We start from the raw sequence: 19,140 nt of genomic DNA on the forward strand, positions 1-19,140 counted from the left end.
TTTTAATTTGCATTTCCCTGATCATTAGTGATGTTGAGCATTTTTTCATGTTTGTTGGCCATTTGTATATCTTCTTTTGAGAATTGTCTATTCGTATCCTTAGCCCACTTTTTGATGATACTGTTTGTTTTTTTCTTACTGATTTCAGTTTGTTGTAGATTCTGGATATCAGTTCTTTGTCAGATGTACAGATTGTGAAGATTTCCCCCCACACTGTGGGTTGTCTGTTTACTCTGCTGACTGTTCTTTTTGCTGTGCAAAAGCTCTTTAAGTAGCTCTCAGCTATTTATCTTTGCTTTTATCGCATTTGCTTTTGGGTTCTTGGTCATGAAATCCTCGCCTAAGCCAATGTCTAGAAGGGTTTTTCCAATGTTATCTTCAAGAATTTTTATAATTTCAGGACTTAGGTTGAAGTCCTTAATCCATCTTGAGTTGATTTTTGTGTAAGGTGAGCGATGAGGATCCAGTTTAAGTCTCCTGCATGTGGCTGGCCAGTTGTCCCAGCACCATTTGTTGAAAAGGGCGTCCTTTCCTCACTTTATCTTTTTGTTTGCTTTGTTGAAAATCAGTTGGCTGTTAAGTATGTGGGTTTGTTTCTGTGTTCTCTTTTCTGTTCTATTGGTCTATGTGCCTGTTTTCAAACCACTACCGTGCTTTTTTGGTGACTATGGCCTTGTAGTATAGTTTGGAATCAGGTAGTATGATACCTCTAGGATTCTGTCTGCCTCTGCTGAGTCATGCAGGTTGTCAGGAAAGTGGGGGAAAGCCGGTAGTCACAGGCTTCACCCAGCTCCCACACAAACTGAAGGGCCAGTCTCACTCCCACCATACAGAGAGAGTTTGGCTAGTGATTTCCTTCTCCCTGTGGAGTTATACCCCCTACTTCTCTGGCCACCTTCCCCTTGGATCCCTGTGGTACCAGGTGGTAATGGCCTGCTAGGGGATGCTGCGAGCTTCCAGGGCCTTTCTGTTGCTTCCTCTACCCTGTATTTCTCTCGGCTCTCTAAATTGGCTCAGCTCCAGGTAGGGGTGGAGACTTCTCCTGCAAACAAACCTTTGGCTTCTCCAGTGGGGGTGTGTTTTTGGGAGGAGAATCTCCCTTTCCTACTCCCACAGGGGGGCACTCACAGTATTTGGGGTGTCTCCCAGGTCCGACAGGAGCAGTCTGCCTCCTTCAGAGGGTCTGTGGGTCCTCTTGGGATTACTGGTTTGTTCTTGCAGTCGATCTGGAGCTAAAATTCACAATGTGAGCTTCACAAGCTGCTCTGTCTGGAGTTGCAGTTAGTCCTGCCTCCTCTACGCCATGATGATCCCCTTCCCATTTGCCACTTTAACACCTTAGAGCCAAGTCTTCCCATTCAGTTGCAGTGCCTCAGTGAGGTAGTAGCCCTCACACACTTTTATATGTCATTTGCTGTAGTTCCTTCTCTAGCCTGAGAAAAGTGACCCTCCCTCAGCTGAATGCTGCTTGGATTGATCCTGTCAAAAGGTGGCTCCCAAGTGTCACCCATACCACTTCCTGATATGACAGAGATGACCTTGTGCTCACCTTGTGGACGGAGAACATCAGCATGCAACATTTTGTCAGTGTCTCAGGCAGAGGTGAATTCGTCAGGGCTCCACTAGAGATGCAGCACCAACAGGAGATGTATAGGAGCTGTGCAGGCAATTGCCTCATGTGATGATGGGGGCTGGTTAGGAAAACCCGAAATCTACAGGGCAGGCTGGAACTCTGAGATACAGGCTGAATCTGCTGTCTGCTGTCGACGGGTAGAATTTGTTCCTTCAAGGAACCCTCAACTCTGTTTTACTGTTATTTTTTTGTTTTCTTTTAAAGAGACAGGGTCTCACTCTGTTGCCTAGGCTGGAGTGCGATATTAGGATCATAGCTCACCACAGCCTTGACCTTCTGGGCTCAAGCAATCATCCCACTTCAGCCTTCCAAGTAGCTGGAACCACAGGCATAAGCCACTATGCCCTACTAAACAATACTGTTTTTAATTCCTTTCAGTTTATTGAAGCAGGCCCACTGAGATTATCTAGGATAATCTCTCTTACTTAGAGCCAAGCGATTATAGACTTTCATCACATCTACAAAATACCTTACAGCACCATCTAAATTAGTGTTCGGGTAACTGGGAACTATAGTCTAGTCAAGCTGACACCTCAAAAAAAGGCCATCCGGCACTTTCCCCACCCTATCCCCTCAAAAAAACAAAAACCAAAAAACAAAACGAAAGAAAAATGGAAAAAGAAAAAAGACTGTCAAAGAAAGTAAAGTCCGAATTTATTGAAAATTGGCAGTTTGGTTTAGGTGGGCCTTTCGAAGCGTGTATGGGTCATGATACAACAGTTTGGATTGACAGAAGCTACAGGTTTTAAGGAAGGGGATTTAAAGAATCTTAGGGTACAAACAGTTGATGTTTTTCATTTGAGTTTCTGGGTATTTCAGAAAGTTCTTGTAATGAGCAGTCATACCATCTGCCTAGGCAAGGAGACTTCTGGAAGAATAAAGTTATGCCAGTGAAGACAGAGGAAGCATACAAAGTGCTGTTATTGCTGACACTGGTAGGTTTGCATTCTCAGTGACCAGCTGAGTGTGGGTGTGAGGTTTCTGTTCTCAGCCCAGAGGCTCTGGATTCCTTTCTCAGGAAGCAGGACACACGACTCTTATTCCCAAAGCCTGAGCCTTGAAATTCCCCTTCTTACTGTGCACAGATATGCCTGCCATACTGCCCAGCTGGCTCCTCCAGAGAGAGATGACACATAAACTAGCAGCAAATCAGCCGTAGTGCCACCCCTTACTCCTGCTCCTCCCTCTTCTTAAATGGTGGAAGATCAGTTTACCTTTCAAGTGTCCCATTTTCCTATTCTTTGTGCATCTCTGGCTCTAAGTGACCACACAGGACCTTTCTCTATTCCATGAGGATGTCTTGTCCTTTCATGCCTCAGAACTTTGAGATGTGATGTTTCCTCCTCTCTCCTAGAAAATCCTGCCTATGCCCAGAGGGCCGTCTTGAATGTCACCTCCTCTAAAAGCCTTTGCTGCATACCCTGTTCTTCCTCCCCTCTCCCCACATCACACCTGTGTGCTGATGCAGGGCTGGTCACTCCCAGGACTCTGCTGTGGTACAGATACAGTTATTACATGTCAGTTTCTCTCACTTTGACCAATTCCCAGCAGACAGGAATTAGTCCTATTTAACTTTGTACCTGCCTTGGTGCCTCATCTGTAGCTAGCATACAGTATCAGCCATTTATTCAACAGATAGTTTTTGAGTGCCAGCATGTGCCAGGCCTTAGGTGTCCACTCTTCTGGATGGGAGTGATATAGACATAATAAACTATCTGCTCTCGTGGAGGTGACATCCTGGGGGCAAGGAAGACAGCCCATGAACAAAAAAGATGAATAAATAAAAGCATATACACAGCACTTATTGATGCTCAGAGGGCTGCTCCCTCTGAAACCGACTGAGGACTGAACAGTATAAGAAAAGCGAATGAGAGATTCCCAGCCTTTAGTACAAAGCATGCTTGTGAGACAGAATTCCTCCTTAGCCATGCTGGTCAACTTACAGAAGAGGTATGAATTTGCTAATGTTTGTTACCCTGATGGGTAGATGTTTCTGTCCTTGGGGTAACATAGATTGTGCTATTAGTTTTATTTATTGTTTACATATAGGGTATAGCTAAAAACAAATAAGGGTATGGCAATGTGCTTTTTGGATGTTATTTTTGTGCTTAATAATAAACAGTGATCTCTCCTCCCGCCCCCCCCCCCGCCATTTCTTTAGCATTTGCAATGTACCAGGCACTGTTCTAAGCACTTTAAATATATTATGTCACTTAGTCCTCAGAACAACCTTAGAAAATAGGGAATATTCTCATTTTCCACAGATATGGCAGGCATATCTGTGCACAGTGACGAAGCCAGGGACATGAGAAAGCTGAGGACATGATGACAGCTATGCCACTTGCACCAGGTTTTCCAGCTCAAAAGTGAAATGTGTGTCCCATCTGGGTGGTCCTGTCACTTCTAAACTACGCACTATGCCTCTTGCATGGGATTTATAAAATCAGAACCATGACAAGCCTCTTTCTTTGTTAACAAAGTTTGCATCCCAAGTTAGGCCTTTCTTACAGAGCCTAAGTTTTCATCAGCACATGGTGAAAAAGCTGTAATCCACTTGACTTTCTGCATAGGATACAGTCTCAGAAACAGGAATCTACCATTGCCTTTGTTTCTGAGTTTGGTCTATCTTTCTGTCAGTACCTTAAAATGTTTAATGCATATTTTAGTAGTTCTTCTACGTATCTCCTTTTCTTCTAATGTACAAGACACTGATTTAAAAACACGGGGGAAGGAAGGCAGAGAAGATAAACCTAACTGTTGACTGAGAAGGCACAGGCAGAAGTGCTGCTGTCTCTGGGACATCAGGAATTGCTCCCATTCTTGAGCCAGTTCGAGTATCGCTGGTGTCTGTTTCCCCTTGTTCTCATTCACCTCTAACAGTGCATTGTTCTTCCCACTTTGGGGAAGAGAACTTAGGTCAGAGGAATTAAGTCGTTTGTACTGAGACCACTCAGCTGGTGGGAAGCAGAGGAGGCATTGAGCCCAGCCTTATCAGAGGATTTAATAATGCTTTGCTTTCAAACAGACAGTCCTCAAAACCCTTTCTTGAAAGCAATCTTGCTTGAGTTCCAAGAAGGAATGAGTGAACCTTGAAGGAGTGTCTGAGGGAGCCTAGAGATCAACTGTGGAATTTCCTGCAGTCCTCCTCCCACCCAGCACCCAGTATGTCCTCTTGGGTGCGGGGAGGAAGCCCTGGGACTGTGGGGAGCATTCCTTAGCACCTGTCTTGATTCTTTGCTCTCATGTATGTTGAGTTACTGATGAACTCTCCCCTCTAAAGGTAAATGCAAGGTCTGGGTCTTACCTTTGTCAGGCAGACAGAGCACAGCCTTTGTTGTCAGATTACCTGGGTGTGAATCCTCTCATCCTCCTCCATAATGTTGGGCAAATAACTTATCCTCTCAGCAGCTTTGCTTTCTCACCTTTAACATGGGCATAGAGTTATGATGTTGGTTACCTAAGTATGAGAAACAAAAATTCTCCGCCCAGTTTCTTTCAATAAATGTTAGTTTATTGTTTGTGTTAGGAATGCCTCATCACAACTCCAAATCTCCATGATTATTAGAAAGATTATTTCTAAACCCTCCTGGTTCCTTTATACCCTTAGGGCTTTCTTCCCTTCCTATTCGGAAAATTTGGAAGAATAAACTAGACCTCTTTCCTCTTGGGAAGAGACCTCCCTTAAGTCTTACATGAACAGGTATGCTTGATGCAAGGGTTCAGTTAGTACATCTGCTGACTCACTCTGAGCCTTGTTCTCCGTAATCAATCACTCATATGAAGGATTTTTAGTTCACCATCTTATTTTCTCCAGTTGTTTAGAACTTGAGCAAAGAAGGGGTAGGTTATGTATTTGGCTTCCTTAGAACTCTATTGTCAGTGTTTTCCATCTTCCCTTTCATTTCTCACAGAGTCATAGAATTTTAGAGTTGAAAAGAGATTTTAAAAACAGCTTGAATTCATTTCCCCATCTTTTATCTCAGCCTGCCTGCCAAGAGGCATTCAGGACCGTGCTTGCACGCTTCCGGTAATGAGGACTGGCTCTCTCCAGAGATGGCCTAGTGCATCGGGGGATGCTCTGCACTGGGCTGAATTGCACACATAGGGCTTGGATCTGGTGCTGTTGGGTTTTCAGGCTTGATTGTACTTGGTGTGAAATGTTCAGATCTGGTTTTCTTTGGGACGGAGTACCGGCCTGAAGGCTGCCCCTTTTTGGGTGGTTCTTTTAGAAAATTAATTGTCTAAAAAGTCATCAGAATTGTCTGAGGAAGCAATCTTATGTGTCTTTGGCATCTCATCAAGACATTTCCAGCCTCCTCAGTGTGTCTGCTGAGTCCTGAGCAAACTCCAGCTTGTGGCTTGTTGTAAACTATGATCCTGAAGGCACATTTATTAACCCCCGACCTCAGCATACAAGGTAGGGCATGCAACCACGGTGAATCCTGGAAGGTTTCCTCCTGGAAATTGGGTATGGTGCATACACTGGTGGAAGAAAATAAAACCACCAATGAAATTCCATCTTCAATGCCAAAGGTGCTATATTAGTCTGTTCTCACACTGCTATAAAGAACTACCCAAGACTGGGTAATTTATAAAGAAAAGAGGTTGAATTGACTCACAGTTCCACATGGCTAGGAAGGCCTCAGGAAACTTACAGTCATGATAGACAAGTAAGCAGTCACGTCTTACATAGCTGCAGGCGAGAGACTGTGTGAAAGCAAAGGGGAAAGAGCCACTTATAAAAACCACGTCTCCTGAGAACTCACTCATTCACAGGAGAACAGCATGGGAGAAGCTGCCCTTGAGATCCAGTTGGGTTCCCCGGGTCCCTTCCTCAACACCTGGGGATGACAAGTGAAGATGAGATCTTGGTGGAGACACAAAGCCAAACCACATCAGATGCTAAGTGATAGCTTCCTAACACTCACCTCAAATAGACTTGCCAAATAGAGGCAGACTGATGGGAGAGCTGCTTATTTATGCCATTTGTTCTTAACTTCAAGGCAACATGCAAAAGGAACCAGCAAATGTGAAGAAGCCAAACTCCTTAGTAACCCTTTAAAAGAAACAGCTTTATTGAGACATATGTCCAATGATTCACCGTTTAAAGTTGTCCAATTTGGGAGTATTTCGTGTGTTCACAATGTTGTACAGCCATTACCTATCTAGTTCCAAAACATTTGCATCACCCCAAAAGAAAACACTGGACCCACGGAGTCATTCCCATTCCCTCCCTCACCCAGCCTTAGGCAACCACTTATCCTAATGCCTGATTCTATTGATTTGCCTATCCTGGACATTTCATACAAATGAAATTATGTAACGTGTAGCCTTTGTGTGTGGCATCTTTCACTTAGTGTAATGTTTTCAAGGTTCATCCATGTTGTGGCATGTATTGGTACTTCATTCCTTTTAAGATGGAATTTCACTCTTGTTGCCCAGGCTAGAGTACAGTGGTGTGATCTCAGTTCACTGTAACCTCTGACTCCTGGGTTCAAGTGATTCTTCTACCTCAGTCACCTGAGTAGCTGGTACTACAGGTGCCTGCCACCATACTTGGCTAATTATTTTTTTTCTGTGTTAGTAGAGATGGGGTTTTGCCATGTTGGCCAGGCTGGACTTGAACTCCTGACCTCAGGTGATCTGCCTGCCTCAGCCTCCCAAAGTGATGGAATCACAGGCATGAGCCACTGCACCCAACTCTTTATTTCTCTTTATGAATTACTAATTTTCTGTGGATAGACCACATTTTGCGTATCCATTTGTCAAGTAACGAACATGTGTGTTGTTTCTTTTTTTCATGTCATAGTTTATTTGCACACATATCTAGTATGTCATATGAGTTCAAGTTTGATCCATTTTCCAGAGACTGCACCTCTTAGAATGCCTTTCATATCTGTTAAATGGATGAACTGAAACATCCTTATTTTTTAAGCAGTTGGTGTCTTACTATAAAGAAGGGCTTATCAAATCTGATCCAAAGAACAAACACATCATGGCTAGTAACCAACACTTGTTTTCCACTGAAAATGGCAAATTCTTCCCAGGGCCTTCCTCACAGTGCACCCAGGACTGGAGAGGTTGTGAACCTCTGGATGCTCTGGCCCAACATGGCGCTGCTGGAAGCTCTGCAAAAGGCACAGAGACCAAGGATGGAAGAAATGGCAGCACCCACCAAGACCTTTTATTCACCCATGTGTGTTGTTTCTTCTTTTCGACTATTATAGATAATGTTTATATGAACAGTATTGCACAAATGTTTGTATTGATGTATATTTTCAGTTCTGTTGAGTAAACGTGCAGGAGTGGAATTGTCAGGTCATGTGCTCTTAATAACCTTTTAAAATTCCTTTTTTTGTTTGCTATACTTGGGACCCATATTCCTTTACCTTGGGTTTATATTCACTTCCTTTGTGCTGAATATTGTCAGTGACTTGATAGAAACTTAACAGCCTGTGTAGAAATAATTAAAAATTATTCAAGTGAGAATAAACTGAATGCTTATTATATCTGTTAGATTAAATTTGCCTTTGTTCTCTTCCTTACCAAGCTTCTACTTGAAGATTTACAAAGGCGTTTTATTTCTTTTCCAGAACCGCAATGAGATAAAAAATGGCACTATCCTTCGATTAACCACGTCTCCAGTAAGTTGATCTCAGCTTCGAACTTCCCAGTAAACTCTTTGCTCTGCATTTCTGCTATATGTGATTATGGGATATTGATTTTTGAGGATGACTTTAGTGCAAAACCAAAGGCTTCCAGAATGTCCTCACATGCAGATTCTGGATTAGCAGGAATGCCCCTCTATAGATTTCCCACTGCAGAGGAAGAAGACCTTATTCCAAGAGAAGAGCTAGTAAGTTGCATCATGAAACCTTTCAGGCAAGCTTGTCTAACCTGCAGGCCAGGATAGCTTTGAATTCACAAATCTGTAAACTTTCCTAAAGCATAATGAGCATTTTTGTTATTTTATTTAGTTCATCAGCTTTCGTTAGTGTTAGTGTATTTTATGTGTGGCCCAAGACATTCTTCTTCTTCCTGTGGCCTAGGGAAACCAAAACGTCGGACACCTCTTCTTTAAGGTTTGAGTCTGGAAGTCGTCTTAACAAATTCTGTGTTACAGACGGGATCCCTCACCTGTACCAGTTGGTTTTACCCATCTGCTCACACACCCACCTAATGCCATCTGAGCAAATTCAGACAACAAAGCAATCAAAACCAAAGTCTGTCACTTCCCTTTAAAGACGGGGTGTGTGTGTGTGTGTGTGAAAGAGAGAGAGAGTTTAAGTATTTTGTAGCTTAGTCAGTTATTGTGACAATTCATAAAACTAATTTACAAATATTGACCACTTCACTGTTCCACTAACAGCTGATTCTACATAGAGAACTTTAGAGTCTTCTGATTGAAAACCGCTAAACATAAATAGTATATTTAGACTATTTATGTTTAATATAAATAGTATATTTAGACTATGTTTAATATAAATAGTCTATTTAGACTGTTGTAGCTGATGATGTCTTTTTTCTTGATCTTTCCTACTTGCTTGTAGATACTTTAGGTAGCAACATTAGCATATTTAATGATATTATTTCACAGTGCATTTCATTGCTTTCCTAAAAAATAATCTGCCTAAAATATAGCAAGTGTTACTATTTTCACTCGCATATATGATGAAAACTGTGTCTAAGTATCATTTTCAGTTTCCACTGAAGCCATGTGGTAGGCTAAAAATAAATTTAAAAATTGGGAAAAGCATCTGGCTAAAATTAAGCTGTGGGTACTGTAACTACCATAAATTCTTATTGTTGAAAATTACATTAGAGCAGCTTAGAAACTCCTAAACATTTTGCCCAATAACATCTTGAACCAAAACCAGTGATGAGCTCAATGGAGTGAGTTGCTACAGTTGGCTGAACTGTCTTTGATGCCTGCTTTGCTACTTAATGAAAATTATAATCTTTACTCATTTTTCAGTGGCTGCATGATGAGCTGAGGCATTTTTGTCTGACTTTGCACTGGTTTTCTTACTCAAATCAGCATTAATGAATGTGAATCTGACCTTTAGACCATTGTTTTCTTTGTTTTTTGTAGTTTATCTTTATCCTGCTAAAAGTCATCATCTGCTTACTGGGCAGAAAAAGTATACATTGCCTTTTATTTCATTTTAGATTCTAAAAGACAGCTTTCTAATTGAAGGCTTCTCTAAGCCAAAGAAAGAGTTTCATTTTTTATTGCTGTGGATTCATGAACAAAATTTCGGCAATCTAAGTCACTCCTTGAAAGAAGGCTAGGTGTTAGACAGGATGAAGTTTTTCAGCATCTCAAAAGAAACTTTGCATGACTTGTCATCAGGGTGAATGGAATTTGGGTTCCTCAGATAACGATCCTCACATTCCCAGCTCAGTGAATGGAAAGATGTGAAAGCCAGTGTAAGAGGCACTATTAAAAGATGGGAGCCCACCTACAAGAGACTGGCTTACATTTGCCAAAAAGCAGTGGTTACCAAACCTGGATCAGCTGTGGAACTTTGAAAATACTGATGTCTGGGGCCTTAATAGAGAGGCTGGATTACAATATTTGGGAATAGGCCCCAGGAATCTGCATTTTAAGTAATCATCTTGTGGTTTGGATGTAGCCACAGGTTCTAGAATAGGAAAATTACTCTATAAGCAAGAAATTTGGGATCTGTGAACTTTACTTGTTGCTATTAGGTTATTATTTAATAATTTTGCATTTAGCTGAAAAACATAGCTTGCACATGCTCTTTCATTATTCTATACATAATAAAAATGTTTTAAAAACACACCTATCAAGAGTATTGTAAGAAAAAGCCAGCAGATGGTGTTATACTAGCTTTTGAAGTTCCTTCATCTGCCTCAGCTAAACTCTCCGTGAAGCCAGATAAGGACTTCCCAACAGCCATATGGGTACAAACACTCTCTCTCTCTCTCTCTCTCTCTCTCTCTCTCTCTCTCTCTCTCTGTCTCTCTCTCTCTCCCCCCCCCCCCCTCCCTCCCTCCCTCCCTCCTGTTTTTATGTAATGTATAGCTGTGCTTAGTTTTACCTCCACTCTGTCAAAGGCGGATTTTTTGTTGATGGATGAATTTGTTTTCTGTCTCCCTTTATCACAGAACAGTCCTTTCTGAATTGTTCCTAGAGAAATAGGTCATTAATACTAGACGATCTAAACAGCCTACACTGTTTAACTTGTACATGGCTGCCATTTCTCCACTGCTTGGTACATCTTTAGACAGTCTCTCTGGTGGCTGTGTTAAACAAGTGTATCTTTCTGGTGTGGTATCTTTATCCATCTCTCCATTAGCATAAAAATATAGCCAAGAACACACCCAGAGAATGTGTGCAAATGTGTGTGAACTTCGGAGCAGTCAGGGTTTGGGGAGTTTCTGAGTGCATAGCTGAGTAATGTCTCCTTCTACCTGCCATGATCACAATAGCTGTGGACATCGAGTCTGAGGTCTTCTGTTGCATGCAGCATATTTTACAATCAGCTTTGGCTATTGTTCATATCAGAAGAAGCCTGGCTAGCCAGACCGTTGTTGCTACTTTTCTGAATTTTTTGCCTTAAAAAGTGCTTACGATGACTATATTTGTAGTCTTGGAGTGGAGAGAAACTTCTAAGTGGAACACAAAATGCAGAAGCCATAAATAAACAGATAAATAAATTTGACTACCAAAAAATAAATACAACCCCACAAAAACTTTGTGTTTGGAAAGAATTCCAGAAACAAAGTTAAAAACAACATTAGAAAAAATAAGACAACTGCGTAATAGAGGGCCAGTTAATTCATTTGCAAGATTCTTTATGAGTCGATAAAGAAACCATCCCAAAAGACAGGCTGCCAAAAGCTATGACCAGGGGAAAAATACCCCAGATAATATCTATCTATCTATCTATCTATCTATCTATCTATCTATTTATCTATCTATCATTCAATCAATCAATCATCTCTCTGTCTATCTGTCTGTCTGTCTCTCTACCTACCTATCTGAGAAGAACTTCAATCTCTCTTTTAGAGATGAAAACCTACAGTCTTAGATAATCAAAGTGTGAAGAAAAGATGCTGTGGAATCAGGATTTTGAAAATTTGAAGTAGAATCTATTGGTGTGCCCTCTTTGGAGGGCAGTTTAGTGGTATTCACCTAAGTTCAAAACATATATACCTTTGTCTTAACGGTACTGCTCCTGGGAATTTATATAATAAAGAGACTCACAAAAGCACTGCAGGACAAACACACACACACACACACACACACACACACACACACACACACACACACAGACAGCTATATGCATCATTGTTTTTAGGGATCAAAAGCTGGGAACCTGTTATATGTTTATCAGTGGGACTAGGTCAGTGCTGTAGGTAATGTCCAAGTTGTTGAATACTGCGTAGTTGTTAGTAAGAATGTGGTATGTGCTGCAGAGGAGGTATCTCTAAAGTATTTCATTAAGCACAAAAGCAGGTTGCAGAACATCCTATATAGAAGGATGCTTGTTACGTAGGTGGAAAAGAGCTGTGTGTGTATATATATACACACACACACACATATATGCAGATAAAAGGATACAGCATTTCTCAAGGGATACCTACAAGAAACTTAACTTTGGGCTAACTTTATTTCTTAATTTTATAACTTCCAGTAGTTACTACTGGAAGTTATAAAATTAAATATTATATATATATATATATATATATATATATATATATATATTAGAGATATATATGATTACTACTGGAAGTTATAAAATTTAAATATATATATATATTTGAGATGAAGTTTTGCTTTGTTGTCCAGGCTGGAGTGCAGTGGTGCAATCTTGGCTCACTGAAACCTCGATCTCCTGGATTCAAGCGATTCTCCTGCCTCAGCCTCCTGAGTAGCTGGGACTACAGGCATGCGCCACCATGCCTGACTGATTTTTGAATTTTTAGTAGAGATGGGGTTTCCCCATGTTGGCAAGACTGATCTTGAACTCCGGATCTCATTATATGCCTGCCTTGGCCTCCCAAAGTTCTGGGATTACAGGCATGACCAACCATGCCTGGCTGTACTCATGTATTTCTACCTATCATGCTGGTATTATTTTTAATTAAAGAAATACACAAATACGTATTGTAAAGCCATTACAGTACAAAAGAGGTGCGTCATAACTAATGTCCCATGCTAAAACATGTCAGTTTTGCAAACTATGAGATTTTTTTTTTGTGAACCCTATTACATGAAAACTGAATTATTGCCCATTATGCCTTCTTTTGGCCTGTGTGGACGTATTTTAGAAAGCAGAACTGCTCATCAATTTCCTACTGTTGCTTTGTCAGCTGTGAGCATAATCCTTGCTTTCTGCTCTTTCTGGTTTAGGGAGCTGGTATCAGCATTATCTAGGTCAGAAGGACTGTCATAATGATTTTTGGGTCTCATTCTCTGTGGCAAAAAGAAAAATGGTATTATATGAGGCACTGTGTGGATTCAGGTTATCAGAGCTTCTTAACAATAAGACTATTAACATTTTTTAAATTCCATTTTTCAGTTCAATTCAGGTTTTCAGTTTTTCTCTCCTGGTTTGAGAAACTAATAAAGGGTTGTAAAATGCCTTAAATTCTATTTCTTGCCATTGCTGTCAGAGGCCTAGTTTAAGGGAGAAGAAACCAGCAGAGGCTGGCAGGCAGAGGAATCACAGGATCCTCAGGCTGCTGCCCAGGGACAGTTTACAGGGGTGACCAGGGCACAGGGTCAGAGTGTCTTGCAGATTCAGGTGATGCAGAAAGCTTGGACTACCTGCCTTGTAGGGAACTGGAGAGTTGGAAGGGGTGCTGTGGGGGGCGAGCCCCAGAGCTTCAGGATGTGATGCTCCTTGAGGAAGGATGTCCTGTTTCTCCTGGTGCTCTGGGAAAATTAACTGCCTGTTGTTTACTTGAATTGGAGGGTGGGGAGGGGGTGAAGAGTTTGAGGTGCTTATTATGTGTCCATGAGGACATGTCATCAAGTAGGAAGCCTGGAGAAATGCAAGTGTGCCAGCCACACCCATGGAAATGGCATTTAAAGCTGTGGGCTGGAAGAGGGCACCATGGGGAGAGGAGAAGGGAGGGCTCAGCACAGACCCCTAGGGACATTCTAATGTTTAGAGGAGAAGCCAGGTGAGCAAAGTATTTCAAGGAAGAGGGAATACTTAGGTGTGTTGGAGGTTGCCCAGAAAGTAAGAAAGATGAGATGAGGTAGTGACCCCTGGGCTGCCACCTAGGGGTGTTAATAGCATCGTGGAGACGCTCTGCAGGCAGGGCTGGACAGGGATGCCTCATGAGAGTGGGGAGAATAGGAGCTAGAATGGAGGCAACACTTTAGAGCTACTTTCTCTTCCAAAGCGTTTGCTGAAAATGCAAGCATAAAAATGAGAAAGCAGCTATAGGGAAATTGGGTCAATGGATGCTTTTACCTTTCTATTAATTTTTTCAAGATGGGAGATATTAGAGACTTCTGCAGCTGGAAATGATCCACTACAGAGAGAGAACTGATGATTCAGAAGAAAGGGAGATACATTTGAAGTAGAATACTTGAGAAGGCCAGGGAAGAAGGGATCCAGAGCTGAGGGGAAGAGTTGACTTCTGATAGGAAACAGGGCCTCTGGCACACAGTATCTATCAGGAGGAAATAGAGCTTGAAGGTAGAAATGCCAGCACCTGATGCCGTTAGAAGTAGGAAGATGAAGGAACTCCTGGCTGATTGCTTTGACTTCCTCGATAAAATGATCACCAGTGGAAGGAGGCAGCAGAAAAACAGAGGGTGTTTAAGGAGAGAAGAAAAGGTGTGGAGGAGTCATTTTAAAAGGACACAGCAAACATTCCAGGAGAATGTTGCATTGCTGGGCAACATTGAGTGTACATTTGAAGATATCTGTTAAGCTTTTGAACCTAAGGATTTTTTTAGATTACTTTTTTTTTTTGAGACGGAGTTTCGCTCTTGTTACCCAGGCTGGAGTGCAATGGCGCGATCTTGGCTCACCGCAACCTCCACCTTCTGGGTTCAGGCAATTCTCCTGCCTCAGCCTCCCGAGTAGCTGGGATTACAGGCACGTGCCACCATGCCCAGCTAATTTTTTGTATTTTTAGTAGAGACGGGGTTTCACCATGTTGACCAGGATGGTCTCGATCTCTTGACCTTGTGATCCACCCGCCTCGGCCTCCCAAAGTGCTGGGATTATAGGCTTGAGCCACTGCGCCCGGCCTAGATTACTTTTTAATTGGCATCATGGACCCAGAGTTATCCTGGATGTTTCTTGGGGATGATTTTAACTTGTATCTTCAAGAGAGAGATGGTAAATGCTTGACATGCACACACTACCAGTACCTTTTCCTGTGCCCAGGGAATAGCCTTTATGAGCTATTTCCTCCCTTGCAGTCTGAAGTCTGGGTCCAGAACCTTTTCCTATCTGGGACATGAAACAGCCACATCCAGATGTTTCAATGTTCCAAAGTAAATCTGTCCTTAGGGCAATACCAGAAAATACAACTTGCTGTGTGATACAGAGATATACATGACTACTAGATTCTCTTTATGTATTCTGGTTGCTTGAAAAATTAGAACTAAGGCTATCTTATTTTTTAATAATGTTGACTTTTTCCTCCCAAATCTAAAAATGGCACAGATTCATTACAGAAAATTCAAAAAATGAGGCTTGCTGCAGAGAAAATTATTTTGAATATTACAATGTATAAGTAACCACAAGTCACATCTATTTGCCTTTTTTGGCCATTTGTATTTAAATGTGTGGATACATATGTGTGCATAGATGACGATATATATTCATTTGTACATTCGTTTAGTGAAATGTGTTTTGAACTCATGGTAATTGCCAGGCAATCTTCCAGGTGCTGGGTGACATTACATTTTAGCAGATACACACTCCTGCATATATTCCCACCTCCCACAAACAATAAAATACGTTTTTATCCTGGCTATTTCTAGTCATATTGTATCATGAGGATGTTCCCACACTATTTGGATGTTCCCACATTATTTTACATTCTCGAAAAGTTCCCTGTATAGTTCCATGTATTTCATCCTATGACTATATCATGACTATTTCACCATTGTCCTATTGGTAAACACGATGGCTGCTCAATGTTTGGCTGTGAATGCTGGTTTAAGGGCTTCAACTGTACCACACATCTGTCTCAGTATTCAGATGCACCCATTCAGAGAAGCACCTCACCCCCAGGGATTCCTCCAGTCCTGCATGCTCTTGAGTACCCTAGGTTATCTGGTCTGCTGCTTCAGCATCCTCACTTCCCTCCACGCTCCTTCACCTGCAGATCCCAGACACACCAGTCCTCTCCTTTCTATCCCTCCACACAGGCCAGGCGTGTTCCACCTGAATCAGGGCTTCGGCACTAACTGTTTATGCTGCCCAGAATGTTCTACTCCCCCCAATGTGGTAGTCCTCTTTGCCAGTCAGATCTCTCTGTGAATGTCAGTTCCTTACGTTTCTTGTCCCTGAAAACCACCGCATCTAAAGAAGACATCAGCCACTCTCTAACACAAACCCTCTATTTTAGGTTTTGCTATAAAACATCAATATTTGATCCTTTATTGCTAATTTTTTAAATTGTAGGTTGGGCATGGTGGCTCATGCCTGTAATCCCAGCACTTTGGGAGGTTGAGGCGGGTCGATCATGAGGTCGGGAGTTCAAGACCAGCCTGGCCAACATGGTGAAACCCCATCTCTACTAAAAATACAAAAATTAGCTGCCTGTAATCCCAGCTACTTGGGAGGCTGAGGCAGGAGAATTGCTCAAACTTGGGAGGTGGATGTTGCAGTGAGCTGAGATCATGCCACTGGAATCCAGCCTGGGCGACAGAGTAAGACTCTATCTCAAAAAAAAAAAAAAAAAAAAAAAAAAAATTGTTCAACTGCCACACCAAGGTGGGTGAGCCCCAGGAGGGTGAGAACCTTGACTGTCTTGTTCGTTGCTGTATCCCAAATGTGCAGAACAATACCAAGCTTTTAAGAAACATTTGTTGAATCAATGAATGAGGATCCTGAGGATTTTGAAGGGACATTCCTTTCCCATGGATAACTGGAAAGACTTGTCTGAGAAGAGGCTAAGAAAATTATATACAGAGTGATCTGCAATAACTGATATCTAAAAACAAAATTTTCTGACAAAACCCCAATATTTTAAGAAAACTTTTATTCTCATTTTTTTGTATAAAGTTTTATTTCCAGATTATTTAGAAATTAGAGAAGATTAAAAAAATGTGTATTCCTGCCTATTCTGCTGAATCTAATCAGGAAAATACTGCATTAAAAGGGTGCCACCAGTTTGACATAATATTTTGATTTGAGGTCACTTCTGGGACTCACCTCTGTGGAGCACCTTTTCCTGGCAGACTCTGTGATGAGGGTTATTGCCCAGCTGAGAAGTAATCTGTCACTCTGTGGGTGGAAGGGAACCTTAAGCAGTCTCACCACAGTTCCTTGGTGTACCTACCGATGGAGAAAATGAGGCCGAGATTGGGGAAGAGAGAAGTTCACTGCGGCCCCAGAGCTAGCAAGTGACAGAGCTGGAAGTGGCCCTGCCTCTGACTCCTGCTTTATGGGGCTTTCCATCACGGTCCCCTTGCCACCTGGCTTGCCACAGTCCTCCCCCCCCTTCACTGATGTGTCTCCTGCAGTGGTGCACCTATGTCTCGGAACGAAGAGGGAAATTTGCCCCAAAGCAAACACTGTAGGAACTGCACATTTTTAAGAAAAGTTGTCTCCTTAGATGTGGGTACCAAGGGAAGGGGCAAAGCCTGCGGGGAGAGGAGAGGTAAGAACAGCCCCGGGACAGGAGAACACGTCATTCTCAGGCGCTGGGGTGAGTGCAGGAGAAGGGTGAATAGTTCTAGAGGAACTTTCCAGGCCATTGAGTCTATGAACTTTGTTGCAGTTTGACAATTTGGAGAGGGCTTTACTGCTGTTACTGGGAGTGGTTCCTTGGCTAAGATCCCAGCAAGTTAGGATGTTACTTTGCTATTCTTACGTGTGACCATCTTGGTAAAATATTTTCGATTTCTATAGCAGCAACCCATGAGCATTTCTGGGATTTGGGAGGATTCCACAGTCTGAATTCCTCTGCTCGGGACACTTGTCCTTTTCAGGTTTCTGTTGTTGTCTCTCCTCACTTATTTTTAATTTGATTTATTTATTTACTTTTAGGTAGGTAAGTATGAATGCATACAAATGAGGTAGGAAGAACAGGTATAATAAATTATGTATTAATAAGAGTAGGTATAATAAATTCCATCTATTTAGCTTCCACATTATTGACTTTTTCTTGGTTTTCTTAGCAAAGGATTTTCCTGAATATTGCTCAGCTTTTAAAATGGCAAGCAAATTTTCCTTAGGTACTGTAAACCAGGAGGGCCTCCTTGTGTCGCAGCTGGGGAAGATGAGGTGGTAATTGAAAAACACCATCGGCCAGGTGCGGTAGCTTATGCCTGTAATTCCAGCACTTTGGGAGGCTGAAGCAGGCAGATCACCTGAGGTCAGGAGTTCAAGATGAGCCTGGCCAACATAGTGAAACCCTGTCTCTACTAAAAATACAAAAATTAGCTGGGCATGGTGGCAGGTGCCTGTAATCCCAGCTACTCAGTAGGCTGAGACAGGAGAATCGCTTGAACCTGGGAGGCAGAGGTTGCGGTGAGCCAGGATTGCACCACTACACTCGAGCCTGGGTGACAGAGCAAGACTCCATCTCAAAAAAAAAAGAAAAGAAAAGAAAGAAAAAGAAAAACACAACCAGAGCTGCTCATCCCATCATCACGGAGAGATGCAGCATCCTGAGTGATTTACAGTGGTGGTCCTCAGCGTGTGATTCCCGGGCCAGAAGCAGCAGCACCTGGGGACTTGTTCAACACACAATTTTGGGGACCCCACCCCAGGCCTTTAGAACCAGAAACTCTGGGGGTCATCCATGGTCTGTGTTTTAAGAAGTCATCCAGGTGATTCTTATGCAGACAACAATTTGAGATCCACTGTTTACAGTGTATTTTCTGGAGTTCAACTGCCCAGGTTCTATTTCAGCTTCAGCACTGATAAGCTGTGTGACCTTGGGTAAGTTACTTAACTTCCCTGAACTTCAATTTCCATTGTCAAATGAAAACTGTGATAGGACCTACCTGTCACAGGTTGGGACTATTGTGCACATTTAATGAATTACTTTATGAAGGTATTTAGAACAGTGGCTCATAAAAAGTGCTAGGTTTTTATATTGGCTATTTTTTATATTGGTATCAACTGTACCAAACACTATTAATTAGCATTAATAATGACAATGACATAGGTTTTGGGTACTCATTATTATCATTATATAGTAAATGCAGACATCCTTCTTTGAGAAAAATATACATTTTTTAAGCAATTTGAAACGATTTGCTTGGGTTAACTTTTACATGTTCATGTAAATGTTGTATATTCATTTGAAAATTTTGGAAAGTAGTATAT

The 19,140-nt window shown here is 41.9% G+C and overlaps 1 protein-coding gene and 1 pseudogene across 7 annotated transcripts in view; one reads left to right on the top strand and one right to left on the bottom strand.

The window, feature by feature from the left end:
* Nucleotides 1-19,140, top strand: part of ELMO1 (engulfment and cell motility 1) — a 573,930-nt gene that overhangs the window by 169,488 nt on the left and 385,302 nt on the right. For all 7 annotated transcript variants that reach the window (XR_012512236.1, XM_003930745.4, XM_010341311.3 and 4 more), the window contains exon 5: nucleotides 8,227-8,277. Coding sequence is in view for 6 of the 7 variants with exons in the window: in XM_003930745.4 (XP_003930794.1) it covers nucleotides 8,227-8,277 (51 nt within the window). In the remaining variant the exon portion in view is untranslated. The remainder of the gene's footprint in view (nucleotides 1-8,226; nucleotides 8,278-19,140) is intronic.
* Nucleotides 7,557-7,799, bottom strand: LOC120360901 (cytochrome c oxidase subunit 7C, mitochondrial pseudogene; annotated as a pseudogene).

Source organism: Saimiri boliviensis, chromosome 10, assembly GCF_048565385.1.
Source record: "Saimiri boliviensis isolate mSaiBol1 chromosome 10, mSaiBol1.pri, whole genome shotgun sequence".
Taxonomy (NCBI): Eukaryota; Metazoa; Chordata; class Mammalia; order Primates; family Cebidae; genus Saimiri; species Saimiri boliviensis.